The following is a 20,628-nucleotide window of genomic DNA, read 5'->3' on the forward strand; positions in this document are numbered from 1 at the left end:
AAATCTTTCCTTTAGGCTCTTAGACAGGATAAAAAATTAGTGAATATGTGCTGCCTTTGCTCCATTCTGTGTTTCTGCAGTTGAACACTGCTTGCACTGGCCAGACCTGCAAGCACAGGGAGCATGTAGTGCAGAACAGGGAAATCATTATTGTCCACCATGCCATGGAACACTGCTGGGATTGCTGCCAGCTCAGCCCCACAGGTACAAGATCAAATCACTTCTTGGTGAACTAAGGTTCACATTGTCTTGGAGAGCTTTTTCTGTGGTGGTGGGGTTGGAACCAGAAGACCTTTAAGACCTTTCCAGCCCAAACCATTCTATGATTCTATGAAGCAACTCTTGGTGAAAGCAGAGCTGGCAGAGGCATGTTTCCCTGTCTCCTGGGAAGCGTGCAGGCAAAGCCCTGCATGTTCTGGGCCATGTAGTAGGCTCAGCTCTCCCTCGTCTGCCCAGCTTGCATTGCAGTTCCCACAGAACTTAAGCAGGTTGGGAACTTTTTCAGTTTAATCCTGTGTTACTGGGAGATAGAGATTTGCTTCGGCCAAACCAACCAAATAAAAGTAGGTACCTATAGGTAGTTTCAGAGGGCACCCAGCAGCAAAGCCCCTGGCCCCCTTTTGTCAGAAAGAGTGAAGCTTCAGCTATCAAGATATCATAGCTCACTCTTTCCTGATGCATTAGTCCATCCATCACTGCTCTCTCTCAGTCTTCAATCTCTCCTCAAGACCAACTGCTGATGTGACATCTCCTAAAATAAAAAGATAGAGACAGACAGTAGCAATTTACTTGCAGAGCAGGTGAGCTCTCAGGTCTGAGGGAACCAGCCTGTGATATGTGTTTTAACAGCTCTCCACAGAGTCCTGGCTGAGGAACAGCTGAGAACTGCAGTGGGTCCATTGGAAACACCAGTTTCCACCACAGGCAGACTCCCTTCAAAGGAAGCACAGCAAACCACCTCCCTGCGTCACACACTTCTAGTCTGGAAAGAAAACAGGACAGAAAGTGATCTTTCCACTGAAGGGTAAAAACTAAATTTGAAAGCCACAAGTGTTTTCTGTATCACATTTGTTGTGCGAGTTATAGGCAGAAGAAGGCTGTTGAGTATAAAAGGTGCTGGAGAGAAATAATGTCTCTCAGCACCACTCTGAGCAACCCCTGCTTTTCCAGAAAAAAATGGAAGTTGGACCACAAAAAGAAGATAGCACATGGATATTTCATACTTGGCAAGAGCTAGGCACAGATTGGTAGACCCAAATTAATTTGGGAACATGCCTTAGAAGAGAAGCAGACTTCATTTGAAAGGATGGGATTTGGAGCTGCTCTCTTGGTTGTTTTCCATAAATGTTCATGAGATTAAATTTTGATTCACCAGTGTGTTCCCAGAAAATGAGAGCTTGGCAGATACTCAGACAAATACTCACTGGCTTCAGTACTTGTGTTCAAAGCACTTGGGCTGCCACCTCCAAAGCTTTTGGTGTTTTGGGAAATATCCAGCAAAAGAGCCCAATCCCACTGTATAATCTGTGTGAGTAAACACAAGTGCAAAGAGTGTTTTCTAAATAACAGCTATTGGATGTGATGACAGTGGTGAAAGCAGCCAAATAATCAGGCTAGACATCTCTTGGTTTAAAATTCATTTGCAAAAATCATTAACACAATCATTGCAAAATAAGCAAAAGTATAATCATTCAGGGATAATTTGCAGAGGAATAGGGCTATACTCACTGAAAAGAGCTGTTATGAGATATGAGGCTGCCTGGCTCTGGTGACTAAACCCACCAAGTCCACCACCTCCAAAGGGAAGCAAAGCTGGCCAGCAGAGCAGAGCTGGCAGGCACTGCTTTTTAGAGCCCAGTCTAAAGCATGGCCTCCTCCTCAGCAACCCTGCCAACCTGCAGTGGGGGCCAAGCTGGCTGGCCCCCTTCCTCCCTGAGCAGGCTCAGTGCTCAGGTCTGCTCTGACTTCTAATACCCAAGCCATCCTATCCTAAAAGGTGGCCAGTAGGGAATAGACAGGGAAAAGGTGTGAGACCAGGGCAGGTAATTCCTGTGCTCAATCCTCCCAGCTTCCACTCACTCTGTGTGATTGGTACTCTATGTGACTCCCATCCCAGGCGGCCTTTTGAAGACTCTCCTCATGGTGTCCAGAGTTGCTTCGTCATCAGTGGCTGGACTGTTAATACCTGGTAATATAATCACCTGCCATCCTCACTGACCCCTTCTCCCCAGGAAAACTGCTAGAATCTACACTCCTCATCTTGGGCATTCCCGGTCAAGCTGGGATGAGCTAGTCCTACAGCACAGGGAAAGGTCTTGCCTCACGTATTTATAGCTCTCCACAGGCTGCCAGTCATGTTTCCAGGGTACACAGCTTCTTTGAAATATTATTCATCTGGAAACCTGTCCAATACTTTTCACAGAGAGTACTTTTATATACAATTACCTTCAGCCACTGGCATTAAATCTGTATTTATGCCACTTGTCCCTGCAGCTGCTAGGAGCCCTTAGGAACAATTTCATCTGTAGATGACTGGCTTCAAAGTCTGGGCATTTTTAAATCTCTCCTGCTGTCAACAGCACAAACAAACAAAGCTGAACACGGTGAAGGAATGTAAAAGAAATATGGCAAGAACAAAACTGAAAATAAATACAAGGAAAAAAAAGGAATTTCCACCACTGGAGGAGAATAAAAGTGACCTGTCAATGAAAAATAGATTGGGTTGGAGTGCTTTATTTCGGTGTATGCCTATTCATTTTCTTTCCTCTGGAGACAGGGAGAAATAGTGAGATAATGTCACTGGATATTCTGGCAGTATGATTTTGTCAGGTGTGAAACAGCCAAGTTCTGTTAAGCTCAGTATTCCTTGTGTTGTTTGTCCTATGCACCTTACCATAACTCATGTGGTTGAGAAACACCTGGGAGAAAAACTTCCTCTGCTAAAGATTTATCAGCACTGAGCTTTCAGTCAGCAAGTAAGACCTGAAGGACCAGGAGTCCCCCAGCACAAAATTAAGATCAATATAAGTCCTGAGATGTCTTATGGGAGGAGAGAGATATAGGTAGAAGAAAAAGAAAAGACCACTAAAATAAAATCCATACATTTAAAGATGTCTCTATGGCATTTTCTGTATTCTTTCTTTCAATGAAGAGCCTTCACTTCCAGTTTGTGTGGGTAAAGCATTTCTAGATGTGTAACCATTTTTTCCACTTGATTGAAATAAATAAGGATGTACATGGATGTTTCTGAGAGAAGAGAAGCGCACTGCTACTCACGTTATCATGTCTGTGGCTTTTGTCAACAGCTACAGCACAGTGAAAGCTCAGCCCTCTGCACCATCACATCTCCCTCCCCAGGCACAGCACAGCTAGTGTTGGTTCCTGTGGCTAACCCAGCCCACTCTTCTGGTGGGGCTGACACCTGCAGCCTCTCACTGTGACACAGATTCAGTTTCCTGGTGGGCAAAGCCAGACCTGAGTTGCCCTTCCAAAGCATGAGGTTTAATTACCAGTACCTGCCTCCCAGCAGCAGCCAGCAAGCTCCCAAGCTGGTTGCTGGTTAGTCCCTAAGCTCTGGTGAGAGTAAGGCACCTGCTTTCAGCTTTCTCCAGACATGCTCCAAGGGCTGTAGTCCTCAGAGTGCCAGCATGCCTGAGGTCCAGGTGACACAGGGACACTGAGGTTCCCGGGTGGCCCTAGAGGCTGCATACCACTGGTGTCCCTGATTTGAGAACAGATTTTAAGTGTGCCAGAGTCTTCCCTCATCCCCTTCTTCCCAGCTATCTTCTCTGCCAAAGGGTTGTTTGAGTGACACTGGGTGTGCTATGTCCCTGTGATATGCCCAGCACAGAAACAAGGAGCACAAGACCCTGGGAACCAGAAAGTGAGAGCTATCATGGATACCAGCCGTGGGATTTCTGCATGGAAGATTCCTGGCAGGATTTGAGTAAGAGCAGTACCTACCTGCAGGGTGTTCTCTTAGGTCTGTCTACTTCTTGTCCTCTTGTCTAGGTCTTGTCTATGGGCTAGTGTTGCCCATCTAAATCAAAACAAATTAGGCTAAATTAAACCAGACCAACCCACTTTGAGGCCTGATTTTTCCAGCTTAAAGACCATTTGGATAATAAGTGGACATAGTCACATTGATGAAAGTGTGCCTGTGCCTGCAGGCTGTTTTGATAAATGTAGTTAAAAAACCTGATCATCTTTTTGTCAGTGAAATTGCAAGGGACTCACAAGGGACTGGAAAGATTTAGCTCTATTGCTTGTAATCCATCAAAAACAGTGTGAGCAGTAACACTGCATTCAACTTGGCTCAAACTTGATCCTGATGGACTTAATATAAATTTAAATTAGCATGAAAGGAACATAAATAGAAGTATCCTCACATATATTGGAAGATTTAACTGAAATCACATACTCTGAGAAACCAACCTAATTTTAAAGTAAATGTGTCCACTAAATGTGTCTAGTTACATCATTGGTGTAGCTCTTATGATTTTTTTTCCCTCTTTATTAAGCTTTATTAAGAGGCTTATGCTAATAAAAGCTCTGAGGTAGATGCTTTAAATCAGCATAAGCACAGTTATACTGATAGAGCTTATGCCACTTCCCAAACCTTATGGCAATGCCTTCCTACAGGGAGAAGCCTTATTGCATGGCTGTGTTTGACCTCAAAAGCACAGGAGTGTGAGAAAAATGTGACAGATGCAGAGGGAAAAGAGGATAGATTTGGGTATGAGATTCAAATGGGGGTTACTGACTGAGGCAGTATAAGCACTGTCCACCACAGGTGCTCCATCATGATAAGTACACAGGCCTTGAAGATAAGGAAGAGCAAAGGCCTGGCTCCTCTGTGAAGTGCCACACAGGGACAACCTCATTTATTACCACATCAGAAGGGACAGAGCCTCCACCGTGAGAAGAAATATCTGCAGCCTGCAGCCTTGCTGCTGCTTGGCCGTGTGATGCACACAACCAGAACCAGCCCCTGTCTGCAGCAATTGAGTTTCACACACTCCCACCCTCCAGGGAAATTGTATTTATTGATAGGATTGGATGATGGGAAATTGCTTTGCCATCACTCGATGTCTCCTATGTCAGCCTGCCCAAGGGACTCCGGCCAGAACAACCAGAAGGTGCTCCTGACACCTCTGCCTACAGTCACTAAAACACCCTTCCCTTCCTTCCAGAGAGGGAAAAATTTTTGGAACATTTTAGCAAGATTAAAAATTACCTCTACTTATAGTGTAAGTCCAGAGCCTCACAAACTCAAAATGCTTACAGCAATACATTTACCCACCAGCCTCTGTTACAAAGTCACTGTAGTGATGTCATTAAGGCAAGACCTACTGAAGCACAATTCTCCTCCAGATGCCGTAAAACACACACACACACACACACACATGGAGACACTGATCTGAGATGTTCTGAACCTTCAACTTTCCAAAAGGCATCAGCCCCCTTTCATTTTTTTCCTCTTCATATGAAGCCTCACAGGTACCCCAAGGCCAAATAGCAAAGGTTTTGCTGCTGTCTCCCTTGACCACAGAAACAGGAAAGTGAGAGAGCTCAAAAATTCCCAAATGCCAGGGAAATGCCACCCCCTGTCTTGTACTGCAAAAAAGGCTGGAATGGTTGTCATATTAAAAAAAAAAAAAAAAAAAAAAAAAAGCACCAAATAACTTTTTGAAATCTGATTACAGCAGGTAATTAATAATTTTTTTTTTAATAATTCCTATTATTTTCTCAGCCTAAATACTGTAAAATGAATATGCTCTGAAAATGTTCAAATATCCTCCACCCAGAGGTTCTGAAAATCTAACTGTGCCTGACCATATTGCTTGCCTATGTGGAGACAGACTCTCATGCTTGGGCTCCTGGACAAGGAGGTTTATGGGACAGGAAAAATGGAGGCTCTTCCTGAGCCTCAGTTTTACTTAGCTGGTAATTTATGCTTTAGCTAATGTGTAAAGCAGCTGTAAAGCAGGTGTAAAGCTGAGCCCTGCAAAAGCATTTTCAGGGTGGGAGAGCCCAGTGTTGGTGATGAAAGATAGACACACACAAGACAGGATCACCTGGAGCATAAAGAGAGAACCCCATACATCAGTTCCATGACTGATGTATGCATTACACCAATGCCAAGGGGAGCCACAGCCACCTAACCTGTCTGGGGAATTAATACCTCATCCAAAAGCACCGTACAAAAAACTAACACTGCCTGGGCATGATTTCCCCTGTTCTGAGCCCCAGCACCAGCCAGTTCCCATTGCCAGGCTGCCTCCCACTATCCCAGTTAATCCACGGTTACTGATTTACATTGCTGTGCCCTGCCATTGACAGAGTTCTCTTCAGCAGCTCCTGGACCTACGTGCATGCTGCTTGGAGCATTCCAGCATAAAGATCTCTCCTTCTGGAGAGCTGATCAAGAAACCCCAGTTCCAGCTCTCAGGTCATCCTCACTTTAAAGCTAGAACGTGGGCAGGAAGCTCATGTTACAGTGATGGCCCTTCTCCAGGATATGTGAAAGTGACAGGTTGCTTTTATGCTTGAGGATGGGTTTATTTTCTCCATGAGAAAAATAAGCTTATTTAATGTCCTGTTGAAATACAAGGTCCAGAAAGGCACCAGATGGCCTGTAATCTCCTGTCCTCCTCCAGAGATCACTACCTACACTGTGGTACAACAAAAGCTGCACACTCGATAAAGCATGTTTTGGAAAAGTGGCCACTAGCAAATAATAATTGAGCATAAGCATGCTTCTGGTCCAAACTAGCCATCCTAGTCCACAGTTCCCATCCTGGCTGCAACCCAGGCTGGGCAGGAGTCTATTCTACAGCCTGTTAAAAAAAAACCAAAACAAAACAGGAGAAAAAAAAAATCAAAAAGCCATTTAACAGAATAGTCTTGGCATATCACCAAAACCAAGACAGGATGGAATTGCCCACACCAGGATTTGCACAGACATTGAAAGCATTTCTCCCTAGGAATCCCTTTTCTTTCCACATAGCTTTCCAAGCTCAGACTTGACTAAGCAGAACAGACTGCTTTGAAAATACATGTCCTTGTTTGCAGTTGTGGCTCAGAGATTCAAACCAGAGCCAGGATCATGGTCCACAAGCAGCTGAGGGGGCAAGAGCTTATTGTGGGTTTAAAAAACAATAGAAAGAAAAACAACCTCTGCACTGCCATCCATGAACTGTTAGGTGCATTTCTTCTCTTCCCTTGGCAGATTGAGGAGTAAAGTCTTTCACTTTAACACCTCAAGCTTATTCCTGCAACCCTGCACAGGGAACCAGATAGCACATATGCACATCTCCTCAGCCTCTCAAGTCTTTAAAATTTAATCTTTAATTTTTGAAATAAGTTATTATTTTATCTTCTCCTTCAATGAACATTACTCCCCTCTTACCCCGTTCAAATACAATTTAGCTAATTAGTAAGAGGTTACCATATGCAAGCACATGCAACCTGATAAAGCAAAAGGCCTGCAAAAAGACCTGATGTGTTCTATATGCCCTCATGACTGCTGACTGTCTTTCCCAGACCTCATTTACTGTGCAACTAAGTCATTTGACTCGTGCCTCTTACTTCCACCACTGCAAGGCTCAGCTCTCCTCACGACGGGGAAAGCGCCTGAGCAAACCCCTCTTGCCACACACCAGGGAAGCAAAATCTCAGGGAAGTCGCGAGCTTCCAGCACAAACCACACAGCCACTGCAGAATACACATAACTCACACAACATAAACACAGCCTAAGATCTGAGAAACCCCTGCTCTTCTAAGAGATTTTAATTCCTCGGTTCATCCCTACTGCCCGTTTTCATCTTCCGACCCTTCGCAAACTGCAATAACCGCACAGGGGAAATCAAGAGTTTTACTCAGATGGAGCTGGGGTTCCAGTCCTTGGTAGTTTACCCCTGCACTAGGGCTATGGTGGGCATGGTTTCTCTCCAGCCCAAAAGCTAAGATGAGGGCTGGAGGAAGGGCGTGGCTGCACCTCCTGCTCATTGGAAGCTACAGCAGGTCATCGTCCTTTGCCTGAGTGCTCCCATGATCACCTGGGACAGAAGAACATTTGAGAGCCGAGAAGAATTCCCACTGCAATTCTTCTTCCCCTAAAAAACTGTGCTGAGGTTTGGAGTCACAAAAGTTGAAGATATCCTGGTGACATTTGATAGTTTTATCTATCTTTCTTCAAATTTTGTCCAGTACAAGTTTTCAATGACCATTTCCTTCTTTTTTGCCATTTGTCACTGTCAAAGGAAGAAGGAAGGGAAGGCTGAAGTGGGGGCAGGGGGGGAGGGAACAGGAATAACAGGATGGAGAAGGATAATACAAGACCTTTTGGCTTGATTTCTTTTTTAACAAACTCTGTTCCTGTCTTTTCCTTCTGTAGAGAGGGGTGAAAAGGGCCTTTTTATGAAGAAAAAACAAAACAACACAAAACAAAAAACCACCCAAAAAACAAAACCAGAACAACAAACAAACTGGAAACCCAGAAATGGTAGTTAGGCATTTACAGGTGTATGTCCTTTCTTCTTTATAGAGTGTTTTAATTTTAGCTTGGAGGAGCAGCACAGTATGAAAACCTCATACCTTCTCTTAGACTTCAGCTTCAAGTGCATTGTTTCTTGACACCTTATCAACATTTACAGGGGAAAAAAAAAAAATCTCTCTCCTCTCCATACCAATCCTTCAGTAGTGCATTCCTGGTGGTGTGCAGGACAGGAGCAGTTTCAGACTCAGAGTTCTCCAGAGGTGCCCAGTTCCAGGGGTTGATGGAGACCTGTCAGATCTGTCACATGCATGCAGCAGTGCCTGAGACATTTGTATAAATTTAACAAACCACTACTCAGTTTGTAATTGTGCTGGGGGTCGCACAGCAAAACACAGCCACTGATGGCATATCCCCATGTTTCCCCAGCTGGGTGTATGTGGGTGTTTAATTTTTAAAGGAAAGAGAATTAAATGACACTGGGTCACTGAGCTTTGACTTAAAATTCCTGGACTTGATTTTGTCAATTCCATCCAAAGAAACTGGATTAATTTCCTGATCCTGGGAATTTTATGATTGCTTTCAATGGGCACACCAGTACCTCCTCTAGCTTTATTAAAATAAGTTGCTTCCGGGCAGAGGTGGGATGATATTTTCAGATTATACATAAGCAATAAGTTCATGCAGAGAATCACACAGCACCACACTTGTGTTCCAAACTGAAGAGTTACTTGTTTGTATCTAGGATTTTTGCAGCGTTACTCAACTGCCTCAGAAAAAGAAGTGAACAGATCTCCATGATTTCTCTGACAGCACAACACTACCTCACATCTTAAAGGCATGGCAGCAGGAGCAAAGGGGCTTAATGTCTTACCAAGGATTGTAGAGGAATCAAGATTGGGGGGAGCTGTTTTCCCCACCAAATTATGAGTAACATTGGTGGCAGGAGAGGAAAAATCACCAAACTGCTTACCATGAGGCCTGACTTCAAGCCTCTGGGTGCTAAGCTCTTCTCACAGCTATTTGTATCATGACATTTAGCTCTTCAAAAAATAAAAATACAATAAATAATGTCTTATGTGGTGCAGCAGTCCCTTGCAGGGAACGTGAATGAGGTTTACCAGCCTTCTCCATCTTCCACAGTAAAACATCTTAAATTATAATGTGTGAGAGGTACAAATTCTCGCACTTGACTTTCAGTGTTCACTTCAGCAGCAGTTTGTAGTTTTTAGTTTTTAAAGGAAATTAAATGGGGGAAAGATTGTCCTATGCTAATTCTCCAGCTAAACTCAGAGAAAACTGCAGCAGATAAGGTTCCCATAGCAATTGGAATAGGTACCGAGGCGCACAGATGAGGACCGATTCCTGCGCTTACTTTTGGTGTCGGTGGTTTATCTCCATACAGCACAGGGAAAGGCAATTACTTGGAACAAGAAACAAGGGAAAGGAGCCTGTGATATCTGTGATTCATTTTGACGGCCATTCTCTGGCGTGGTTAGATGCAACAATATTGCAGCACAGCCATGCAGCAGTGCATGTACCCTTGACCACAGCAAAGCTCCCAGGTGCATCATGCCACTGGCTTTTCTCGTGGGTTTAAATGTGAATTTCTGATAGGTATTGAAGCAGGATTTGGCAGGTATCTTTACAACCCCAGCCTCCACAGGACAGAGTCATCTGGCACTGCGCCAAACCCAGCAGCAGAGCATATTTCCTCCCACCCATTGCCTCGCATTTTTGACTACCCTGCCAACAACCAACCTTGCATTCGACACAATCTGCTTCCAATGAGCCATATTACCTATTAATTTTGCTTTATCTTGCCTGAGCTGATGATTATTGCACCTGACTATGTCTTCCTTATCCCCTGAGCAGTCATCTGCAGCAAAGCCAAGGAAGCGTAATCATTCTCCCACCCTCTTCCCAAAGCTACTCTGCAGCACAGGATCAGTCCCATCAACTTCTTCTATAATTCCTCTACAAAATGCCCCAGCAGTGCAGTTAAATTTGTGGGCATGCAGTCCTCAGGGTCTCATTTTCCAAGCTGTACTGCAGCTTTTTTTCTTGTTCTTACCAACTGCTCTGGGACTTTTCCTGCACTCCATGAATTTTCTGAAAGAATTTTCAAATATTTATTGTTTTCACTCATGGATGTGTTTTCACTGGGCTGTGTAGTTTTGACCAAGAGCAAGTTCCCTTAGATAGTCATTCCTCACCCCCTTTTCCAGACTGAGACTGCCTTGAGATCCATCATCAACAACTACTATTGCGTCGAGCACCCTGTCACTCCTTTCCCTTCCAGTGACAGCTGAAGATGTAACTAGTGACAGTGCAGCCTCCTTTTGTCGTTGGCTATGATACATTCCTGCTCTCTCTCCCTTGTACAGAGGTGACCTAGTAATGCACTTTCCTTTGTCACCCTCCAGCTTCTTATGTATTTCTGAACCAACTTATTTATTTCCCGTGATAGCACCTCATTGTTTCCTGCTTTTGCATCCTTCACTTGGCTCCTTTACACCTTTAATCTCTGCTCTCTCTCACCACCCTCACCACTGTGGTTTCTTTTCCTCCTCCCAACAAGAATGCACCTTTTTTTTTTTTTACTGTTTTTTGCTGCAATGTTGTTTTTCTCTTCCCAAACAGTGTCAGTAATGAAGGGTGCTTCTGACAAAAGCATGCTACAGTCTCCACAGCTGCTGGCTGGAAGAGTTGTCCCCAGGGTGTAAAAGAAATGCTGTTGCCAGTGGGTGCAACCAGCTGGCTGGAAGGAGAGGAATTGTCCCAGATGCTTCCATTGCAGACATGAAGGAGAGAAGGGAAAAGAAACCACTTTGGGAAGGAGAGAGCAAATCAGTCTGGGTTATGGAGGAAACATCCCAGGTGCCTTAGAAGTGGGTTTCTCTCTCTGTGATGCTGAGCAGCTCCTGGGCTGGAGGAGACCATCCCTCACGCCTCAGATCGGATGGCCCTGCCATGTGCTTCTTCTTTGGCTGTGGTAGATCCTCCGCTGGGGAAATCAGCTGCATCAGTCGCTGCAGAGAGGAAGTTGCTGTTAATTAAGCTGATGAACAAACTGACAACCAATAGTGATCCACAACCATTGCTGTGGGCAAAGGCACATAGACAGCACACATCCCAGCTCCCTCTTCCTCTCCTGCTGAACAGCCATGAAACAGAGGAGGAGAGCAGGTTCGCTTCAGCTGCTCTCAGTGACAATTATTCTGACTCTGTGCTCAAATCTGGGTTTTGGATTGATAATCTGATGTACAGCACTTCTCACAGACCTGCTACTGTGAGGGAGCATGCCAGCAATTATTACCACAGACATTTTCTGTGGCAATGGAAAAAACACCATAAACCTTTTATTTTCCTATACCAACTAGCTTTCAATTGATTTTTGTGGGAGCTGCAAAGACTTTCAAATGGGCTGATCTTCAGATGCTGGGCTTCTCCTGCCGTGATCCAAAACAGGGTGGTAGGCAATACCTACCTCAATGGCATTTCCCAGGTAAAGCAGTCCCTCTGCAGACTGGTTTCTGCCCCAAACCATCCTCAGCTCCCCTCTTCCAGTCATCCAGACTGTGATAGTGAAGGCAGGGTTTGTGAGGCAGCTGTCTGCCCTTAGCTCCCTCTGTCATGTGCTGTGCAGGGTGCTACAGGCTGTTCCACACATATGTATGCAGTGTTGGGAAAACTTAGAGGAGTTTATTCTTAAAAGCAAAAATATCTTGAGCTCTTCAGCAAAAAGTGCTGGCTCACAGGGACTCTGCAGTGAATTTCTGGTCTTTTCAATCCCATTTTTTAAGTCTCTCTGGTGCCACATGACTTCCTGAGTTCCCGGTTTCGTTTCCCTTTCTGTCCTGCAGTTGATGTCCTGCAGCTACCTGCCAGCTCCATGGGACAGCCTATCATTTCCCAGCTGAAACCTGACTTTCACTGTTACTAACTTTTTCCATCACAAGCTGTTCAGGACAGTGCATGCCCACTCCCATGAAGAGTGCATTACAAGCAGAACAGGCAATTCATCTATGACTCCTTGGATTAATTTTAGTGCACCCACTACTTGTGAAGTGCCTGCCAGAATCACATATTTTGTTCATTTATTCAAAACTATTTGCCCCGTGATTTTCAAAACTGACCTTGGTCTGCAGCTGCTCTGTGGGTACTTCATTGTAAGTTTTTAGTCTTTGGCGCTTGAGCTGTCTTAATCAGGAACATTAGGAAACAACATTTTTGTTTCTTGATCAGTCAAGTGTAATAAGAGCTCTCAGTTTGCAGCAGTGACTGATCATAAATACCAATTACAAACTTGCTTTCAGTGAGTGGTTTGCAATATTCAATGACTGTTCCTGGAAATTAGTGTCAGGAAATCAATTCACTACAGTTCTGACTGGAAAAAGATAACAGGTATATTTTGAGAAATTTTGTTTTAAAAACAGGTGCAACTACCCTAGAAGGTATTTAATGGTTGGCTTTGATTCTGCCTTGTATCAACCCAGGTATAGCAGCCAATTCCTCCCCCTACACTTAAACCGCATCCTTGGAAATTTCTTCACACTAAGATAGCTGAGGAGTCCCTGGAAATTTCAATTAATATCATGTAAACCAGGACAAACAGAAAACCCCTTGATCTGAAATGGGCCACTCCTCAGGTGCACTCTACAACGAGCATTAACACTATTCCCAGCAGCATTTCAGTCCAAGGGCTTGAAGCACTTTACCACCAGTAAGAGATATTGCACGTTTAACAGGTGGGCAACTAACATGTGGGCAATTACTTCTCTGGCAGCTCCAAGCCCTCATTCAGACATCAAAAGCTTCTGAGCTGTGGGGAGTCAGACATGTCAGCCATGGATTCACCTTCCCTGAGGCAAGGAGCAAATAAAGATTTCCTGTACCCAGCTCATCACTGGATGTGTTGGCAATGCAGGGTCCTCCTCTCCATAAGCCCACAATGTGGCTGTCACACCTACACTACAGCCACAGGGATGCTCCTGTTTACCTGCTCCCTCTGCCCACCCCACTCTCAACCAGCTGCAGTGGGGATAGGGAAGGACCTGCAGAGAAACTGTGCAGAAATTTAAATGTACTGTATGTCACTCAGATCTTTCTTCATGTGTCAGATGAGGTGTCATCTCCATGACTCCATCTCCCTAGACAGAGTTCTTCCTAGGACAAGGACAAAGATGTCTACAGTGAAAGAGGACAGGCTCAGGCATGGCACAGGATAGGCCTTTAAACCTCTGTGAGCAAGTCCTCTTTAATAACTATTACTTTTTTTGAAAAGAACATGATCATAACCTAGGACTACAAGGCACAAGAAGTAAAGGAAAAACAGATCTTGGTTTTGCACTTGGTTTGCATTGGTATCTACTGCATATATGCCATATATATGTCTGTGATAATGATGGTGCAACACTGCATGGAAGATGGGACATTTGATGATCAGCCTGGGAGCTGTGCTGAAACCCTCCAAGCTCTCCAAATTGCCAGCAAGAGCTACAGAGCATTCTGGGGAAAGGTGACTCTCGTTAGCCCTTGCCTTCTCAGAAATGTGCCATGTACCTCCTCCCTGGGGCCCATCCTGAACCATTTTGGGGAGCAACAGCAACACACCCAGTGACCACAATCCCAGTACCTGTTTCAGTGATCCTTTGGTTTTCAGGAGGATGAAGATGGCATAGAGAGGAATACAGACCATGGAGGAGAGTGCCATCAGCCAGCCTAGCACGTAGCCCCAGGATGGGTACTCGTAGGAATTGTTGTATTTCAAGGGTGTGTACTTGATCAGGGAAAACAGGAAGACACCCTGGAGAGCACAAAACATAAACATAAAGAAAGCCAAGGGGCAGCCAAGGCCAGCAGCCTGGCCACTCTGCAAGGACTGGCTGCTCTGCAAGGGTGGCAATGGGTGTTCTGTCTTGCATGAGCCAGCAGGGACCTTGCTTGCTGCAGCGAGCATAGGCTGGTGTGTGCTGGCTGCACAAAGAGTTCTCAGAGCCAGGGCCAGGCATCTTGGCAGTGTAAAGCCTTCAGGCTTCTTGAAGAGTCATAAGCAAAGTTGGCAGCATCTTTGAGGGTCCAGCAACACTGAGGCAGCAATTTATTCATATCAAAGACAAGAATTGTTGTTCTGCCTGGCAGGAATACTCTGGAGGAGCTACACAGGCAAATATTTAGCCTCCTGGGGCTCTCTAGCTACAAAACTCTCAGACAATTTGGGTTGGTTTGAAAATTTCCCAGATCTTCAAGTCCTGCTGAAGCCTGGGGACAAAGAACTAGGAATCTTTTGTAAGTTGTAGCTATAGATCTCATCTGTGTTCCCACTGAGGTCAAAGAAAACAACTCCCAACATCAGATACAAAAACAGAATTTGGCTGATAAAGCATGTAAAAGTCAGTGGAGCAAAACTACATAAATTCAAAACAGGCAAGAACTTGCTTGAATTTGGGTGAATTTATTTAAACATGGTCACAGAAGTTTTGGAAGAGATTTGATAACACAGAAAGCAAATGGCTATATAAAGATACTTCTGAACCATAGGCAGTCCCAGGAACACAGACTGAAGCCAGTATTTCAGAACAGGGTAGTTTTCACTGGTCTTTTATTCATAGGTAATTTGACCAAACCTCTCCAAGCTTTGAGGGCACATTTCCTTTTGCCTTCACAATAAACAACTGGATTTTCAGGCTCAATTAATTTTCCAGGCAAAACATAAGGCTTTGCAAAGGAAATAAATAGCTACCTCAGCTACCTTCTGCTTCTCCATACATTTTGAAAAATTTACAGCAGCACCTTGGAGATAAATCATCCTTTTCTACTGAGAATTTGGGGATCCAGAGTGATATGTCATGGTGTCATAATTGCACTTACCATGCACAGACCCGGGGTGAACACCAGCCAGCATATCTTGATCAAGGGCCACGGCCGGAAACCAATCATGTCTTCAATGTTGTCATAGAAACGGTTGGCACCTTGGCCATCAACCAGCACAGAGACAAAGTTGTAAGTCAGATGGGTTTTGTTTTTTTCAACCACGACTCACATCAGATCCCAAACTTTCTTTATCCTTGGTGTTTACTTCTGGTGAAAACATGGCTATCTTAATAACAGAGCAGCAGGGGATGGGGTTTTCTGGCATTGAAAAGGCCCATCTGTGGCTAAGTAGAGATGAAGGGGTTCAATTTCACTCATACGTGTCAGAAAGATTGAAGAAAAGCATAGTCCCTCAGACAGCAGCAGCTGTGAGAGGATGCCCCCATGCACTGGTAATGACTGCACAGGGAAAAGAGGTGCCTGGTTTACACAGCAGCAAAGGAAAGCTATTGCATGTTAAGCATATGGGATCGTGTAAGTCCAGAGTGCTAAAAGGAGCAAAGAGAGTGGGGAATACCTCACAAAACGTTCTCTTTGTAAATAAACATGCTGGTATACCAGGGATGTCATGTCAAGAATCACCACTGAGTTGGGCAGGACCCCTGTCATCTCAAGAGCCTGTCTTCCACAGAATATTTTATTATTGACATAAACTCAGAAAAACTGGCAATTAAAACTCTTCTGAAAATCAAACTTTCCATCTGCAAGTGCTGCTGTACTGTCCAGTGAGAGCTATCTGGTAGGGTTTGAGCTCTTCCTTCTCTTCTCATTAGTTTCACTTACTGGATTGTTTTGTTCACAGTGTGTGGGACCCACCTAAATCTCATGGTGCCCTGGAATGGGATATACTTCAGAAAAGCACCTAGAAGTCCTGCCACCAGCCAGACTCTAACCACTGACTCTTCCCAACCAAAAGTACAAAGAGCAAACTTATGCAGTGGCATAGAGGGAAACAACAAAATGCAGATGGATTTCAGCAGACCTTGCAATAAATTCTGGGATGTCTTCAAGTATCAGGAGCCTAATGTTGGCCAGAAAGAGAGGTAAAATGAAGAAAAATCAAAAAGTCATTTATAAGGTGCCCTAGCATCTTTCTAACCAAAACTGACCAGATATACCAGACTGCCTCAGGCAAAATAAGACAATAATATTAGACAAAAAAAAAGTGAGCTAGTCTGTCCAGAAAAGGGGTTACCAGTTAAGCATCACTGGGATGAAATAATACTGTATTTGCTTTATTAAAACTCTGTCATGGTGCTTAAAGGATTCTGCTTTTGGGGATGTTCATCCATCTGTGAGCTTATGGTCAGGCCACAGTTCCCAGCTGCAAACATGGTAAGAATTTGCTTCTTTACATTTCAACACCAGAGTGCTGGACTAGGCAAAATATATGCCTAGAGAGCTGGCCACACTTCTGAGTGCTTGGAGTTTGGTGAGTTGTATTTTGGTTTGTGTTTTTTTGCCTCAGAATTAAATTCTAATATTATGTTTCCCTCAAATATAGTAGTTCTACAAAAGTACATTATGTATGGTCTTTTTTTTTAAATTCTTTGCATTATTTTCTATATCCCATGACTAATGCTTGCAGAAAATCTCTTTTAAACCCAGCTTTTTGAAGTATTTGCAGGGAGGATAATAGTGTTTTGAACACCTCTTGACGTTGAGTTGGCAAGTTAACAAGTAGCCTCAAGCAAAGACAACAAACTGTGGTAAATCAAGAGACATGCATATATATTGTGTGGGAGCCCAGCCTATACCAGAGAACTTCCAAGCTGTAATTATCATGAGGATTCAGATAGCATTTCTGAAAATATATAACAGATGAAAGGAGTTGGTATATAAAATTAATTTTGCCAAAAAGCCAAAATCTTCCGCAGGGTGAAAAAAGAAAAGACAGCTATAGATCATGTGAATTGCAATTTAGACTATGAGCACAGCACAGTATCTTCCACAGAAACACAATTTCATGTCAGATATATGACAGATTAATTCATAATACAACTTCATGGTAGATAGTTTCTCTGCCAATTTGGATCTAGGATGTAGTCAAAGAGACATATCAGTTAAAGAAATACAAAAATGCCAAACAAAAAGAACACACATCCATCTATCCATCAAGAAAAAGAAAACCCCACAACTTGTGTTGTTAATTACAATGTGCCTCCATCTATCCTTATCCCTTTTCTCTGTAAAACTACCTCCACGTCCTAAATTTCCATAGCCACTGTAGCAGTCAGTGGGTGATGTGATGATATACAATAGGGACTGACATGAACATCCTCAGAGAGTATATGAACAGGACATATTCTACATTTCACAGGCAGATGAAAAAGTAATCAAGCTTAAGAAGTCATCAGTTCAAATACTCAACACAGACATTTTGAGCAAATTATAAGCTGAAGGACACATACTGGAGCAATGTGCCCTTCCTTCCCAACACATCAGAAGGATTAGATAAAGCTCCTGCAGAGAAAACCATAAAAACATCCCCAAAGAGATTTTTGTTGGAGTGAACAAAGATGTTTGCTTTTACCTCCAATATTTCAAGTCAAGGAAAAATGGGATGCAGTCATCGGATGGTTAACCATGAATGTTGGTACCACTTCCCTTGTGCTGATCAATCCTATATACCTTCAAAGTGGTTGTGTGCTCCTCTTACAAATCATTTAGCCATGTAAATTCACAGGAATAAATTTCACACAAACCTAACTAGAGATTTACTTACATCCTTATCTCTTGTCCTTACAGAGCTTTTCTCATTTTATGCAGCTTATAAAAACAGCAAATGAGACCCCAATTAAAAGGGGCAAAGATTTAATTTTACCTTTACCACTTTCAAAAAACAGTGAGTTTCACAGTTCTGCTAGTTTGTAATATATTAAAAAAAAAATCTCCCCGTCTTTTCTCCCAAGTTACATTTATTTGCATTCATCTATACCAAATGTCATCCACAACACTGCAATAGGTGATGACCGTGGCTCCATGCCACAGTACCAGGCTTGTATCTGCTCCCTCTCTGTCTCAAACCTGCAGCATCAACACCTGCACCAAGCATGTGCAAAGAGCCAGCAATGGAGGCATGGTGGCACCACAACTGCATATCCTGGCACCACAACTGCACATCTTCTGGGTACCAGGCACATAGAGCAGGCCCTTTACATGGCCTGTAAAGAAGTACGTAAGGTTGCTCCTAGCCAGGGCATCTGAGAGCATTCAGCACACAGAGATAGAGCAAGCCCGACAGGCAGGATCCAGGCAGGAGGAGGCTGCTACACCATGCTAGTAGTCACACTGCATGTGAGCAACAGAACCAGAGACAGATTTATCATTAAACAACACAGGTTTACCCCAGGGCCACCCGCAAGTACCCTCTGGCATCAGTTTGCTTTAGCTGTGTAGAGTCCTAATGATTTCAGCCCTAGCTCTCCTGTAGTGATGGAGATCCTTTCTTTCTCCTGGAGCAGCTAATCATAATGTGCATGCTGTGACTGCCTGGAAAATATCCTCTGCAGCACATTTCAGTGGCACCATATTGTGACTCTCAGTATTCAAACCCCATGCCTGCTTATAGAAGGGCTGCCTGTCCCAAAGTGGAAGGAGAGCAGAGAAGAGGAAGTGGGACACCAGAATCCCTCCAGCACTCTCCTCTAGGGAACATGATCTGCAAGTCCTGTGCCATGCGATCCTTCCACAGGCAGGGAGCAGTACAGAGGAAATCCTCAGGTCTCTGGGAGAACAACTGCCTGGCAGCAGGGTGAAGCTGCCAAGTGGTAGGTGGTTGGCATATGTGCTGGGAGAGAGGAAACTCAGAACACATATTTGTGCTAGCAGAAATGTTGTAATTCTTCACAGTGTAAGCAAGAGGCTCAGCTCTGCCAATTCCAAGGCTGGGGGAAAAAAACTTTAATTAGCACTAGTCACTTTTTTCCCCTACTGTAACACCTCACCTTGGCCCTCTGACTACGTTTTGGACCAGAACCATCCCAATGGATGCAAAGCAGAAGATCAAGAGGGTAAAATCATACTGTATGGAGTGTCACAAATGAATCCATGGTGGTGAGGAAAAGGGCCCTTTCTCTGTCCCCAACTACTCCATCTCCCTTTGAGGCTGCTGGGGCAGAATCACCTCTCCTGTTACTCATGGCCAGCAATTGCTCCTTTCCATGGGTCATCAGAAAAGGCCTGTGTGATTGTAAAAATGGCATTAAACATCAAAGCATAATTTAGTTTAATGAATTTACCTAGAATGGTGATCCCCATCCTGTCACAGATGGATGGGGATCTCCACATCCCTTTAAATCCCAAAAGGACTGACCAGAAGGTGACTCAAAATTAAAATCTGGACAGGGTCTGTTACTGCAAGCTGTAAGGTGAGCTTCCCTTGAAGGACATCTTGCTAAAATAAATCTCTCTTACAGATCTACTTCTCTTGTATTCTCTGGAGCCCAAGACCAAGCAGCTGGACTGGTTATGCTTTCAGTAAGAGAGGAGTTTATCCAAACTAGCAATTGGCTCCTGCTATACATAAAACATTTGGAGAAACTAGTAAGCCCTTCATCAACAACTGCACGACAGCCAATGCAACCTCTATAAAACCATAAGCACCAAAAGGAGCACACAGGGACTGACTGCATATAAGGCAAAGGTGGCACCAAATGGAATTGGCAGGTGGTAAAATGAGAACAAGGAAAATAGACTGACTCCTCACACAATACCTGAGAAAGCCATGGAACTCCTTGCTGCAGTATTTGGTGGATGACAAATGGTTAGCAAGTCAATTGGAAAAATAACTGAAGAGAAATAAATAGATTTCACTTCTGGCACTGGAAATTCCTGTGCAACAAGCTGAGAACTGCATCTGGTTCTAGGAACCCCAGAATAAGAGAGACATGTAGCTGTGGGTCCAGAGAAGGACCATGAAAACTAAGAGAGGACTGAAGCACCTGTCCTGTGAATACAGACTGAGAGAGTTTGGACTGTCCATCCAGGAAAAAAGGAAGCTTCAAGAAGACCTTGTTGCAGCCTTTTAATAAAGGGGGCTTGTAGTGACATGACAAGGACTAGCAGTTGTAAATTGAAAGAAGAGAGGTTTAGAGTGGATACAAGGCAGAAATTTTTAACTCTGAAGATCCTGAGACAGTGGAACTGGCTGCCCAGAGTGTCTTTGAGCAACCTGGTCAAGTGGAAAGTGGCCAGGAGCATGGACTAGATGACCTTTAAAGGTTTGTTCCAAACCAATCCATTCTATGGTTCTA

At 44.0% G+C, this 20,628-nt stretch overlaps 1 protein-coding gene across 2 annotated transcripts in view; it reads right to left on the reverse strand.

The window, feature by feature from the left end:
- Nucleotides 1–8,504: 8,504 nt before the first annotated feature.
- The window catches only part of SLC6A12 (solute carrier family 6 member 12), a 47,342-nt gene continuing 35,218 nt past the window's right edge, over nt 8,505–20,628 (reverse strand). For both annotated transcript variants that reach the window (XM_085568915.1, XM_021535073.4), the window contains exons 13-15: nt 15,371–15,471; nt 14,136–14,306; nt 8,505–11,529 (exon numbers count right to left, since the gene is read on the reverse strand). In XM_085568915.1, the coding sequence (XP_085425041.1) occupies nt 11,383–11,529; nt 14,136–14,306; nt 15,371–15,471 (419 nt within the window). In that variant the 3' untranslated portion in view covers nt 8,505–11,382. The remainder of the gene's footprint in view (nt 11,530–14,135; nt 14,307–15,370; nt 15,472–20,628) is intronic.

Source organism: Lonchura striata, chromosome 1A (genome assembly GCF_050655825.1).
Source record: "Lonchura striata isolate lonStrDom1 chromosome 1A, ASM5065582v1, whole genome shotgun sequence".
In the NCBI taxonomy this organism is placed as follows: domain Eukaryota; kingdom Metazoa; phylum Chordata; class Aves; order Passeriformes; family Estrildidae; genus Lonchura; species Lonchura striata.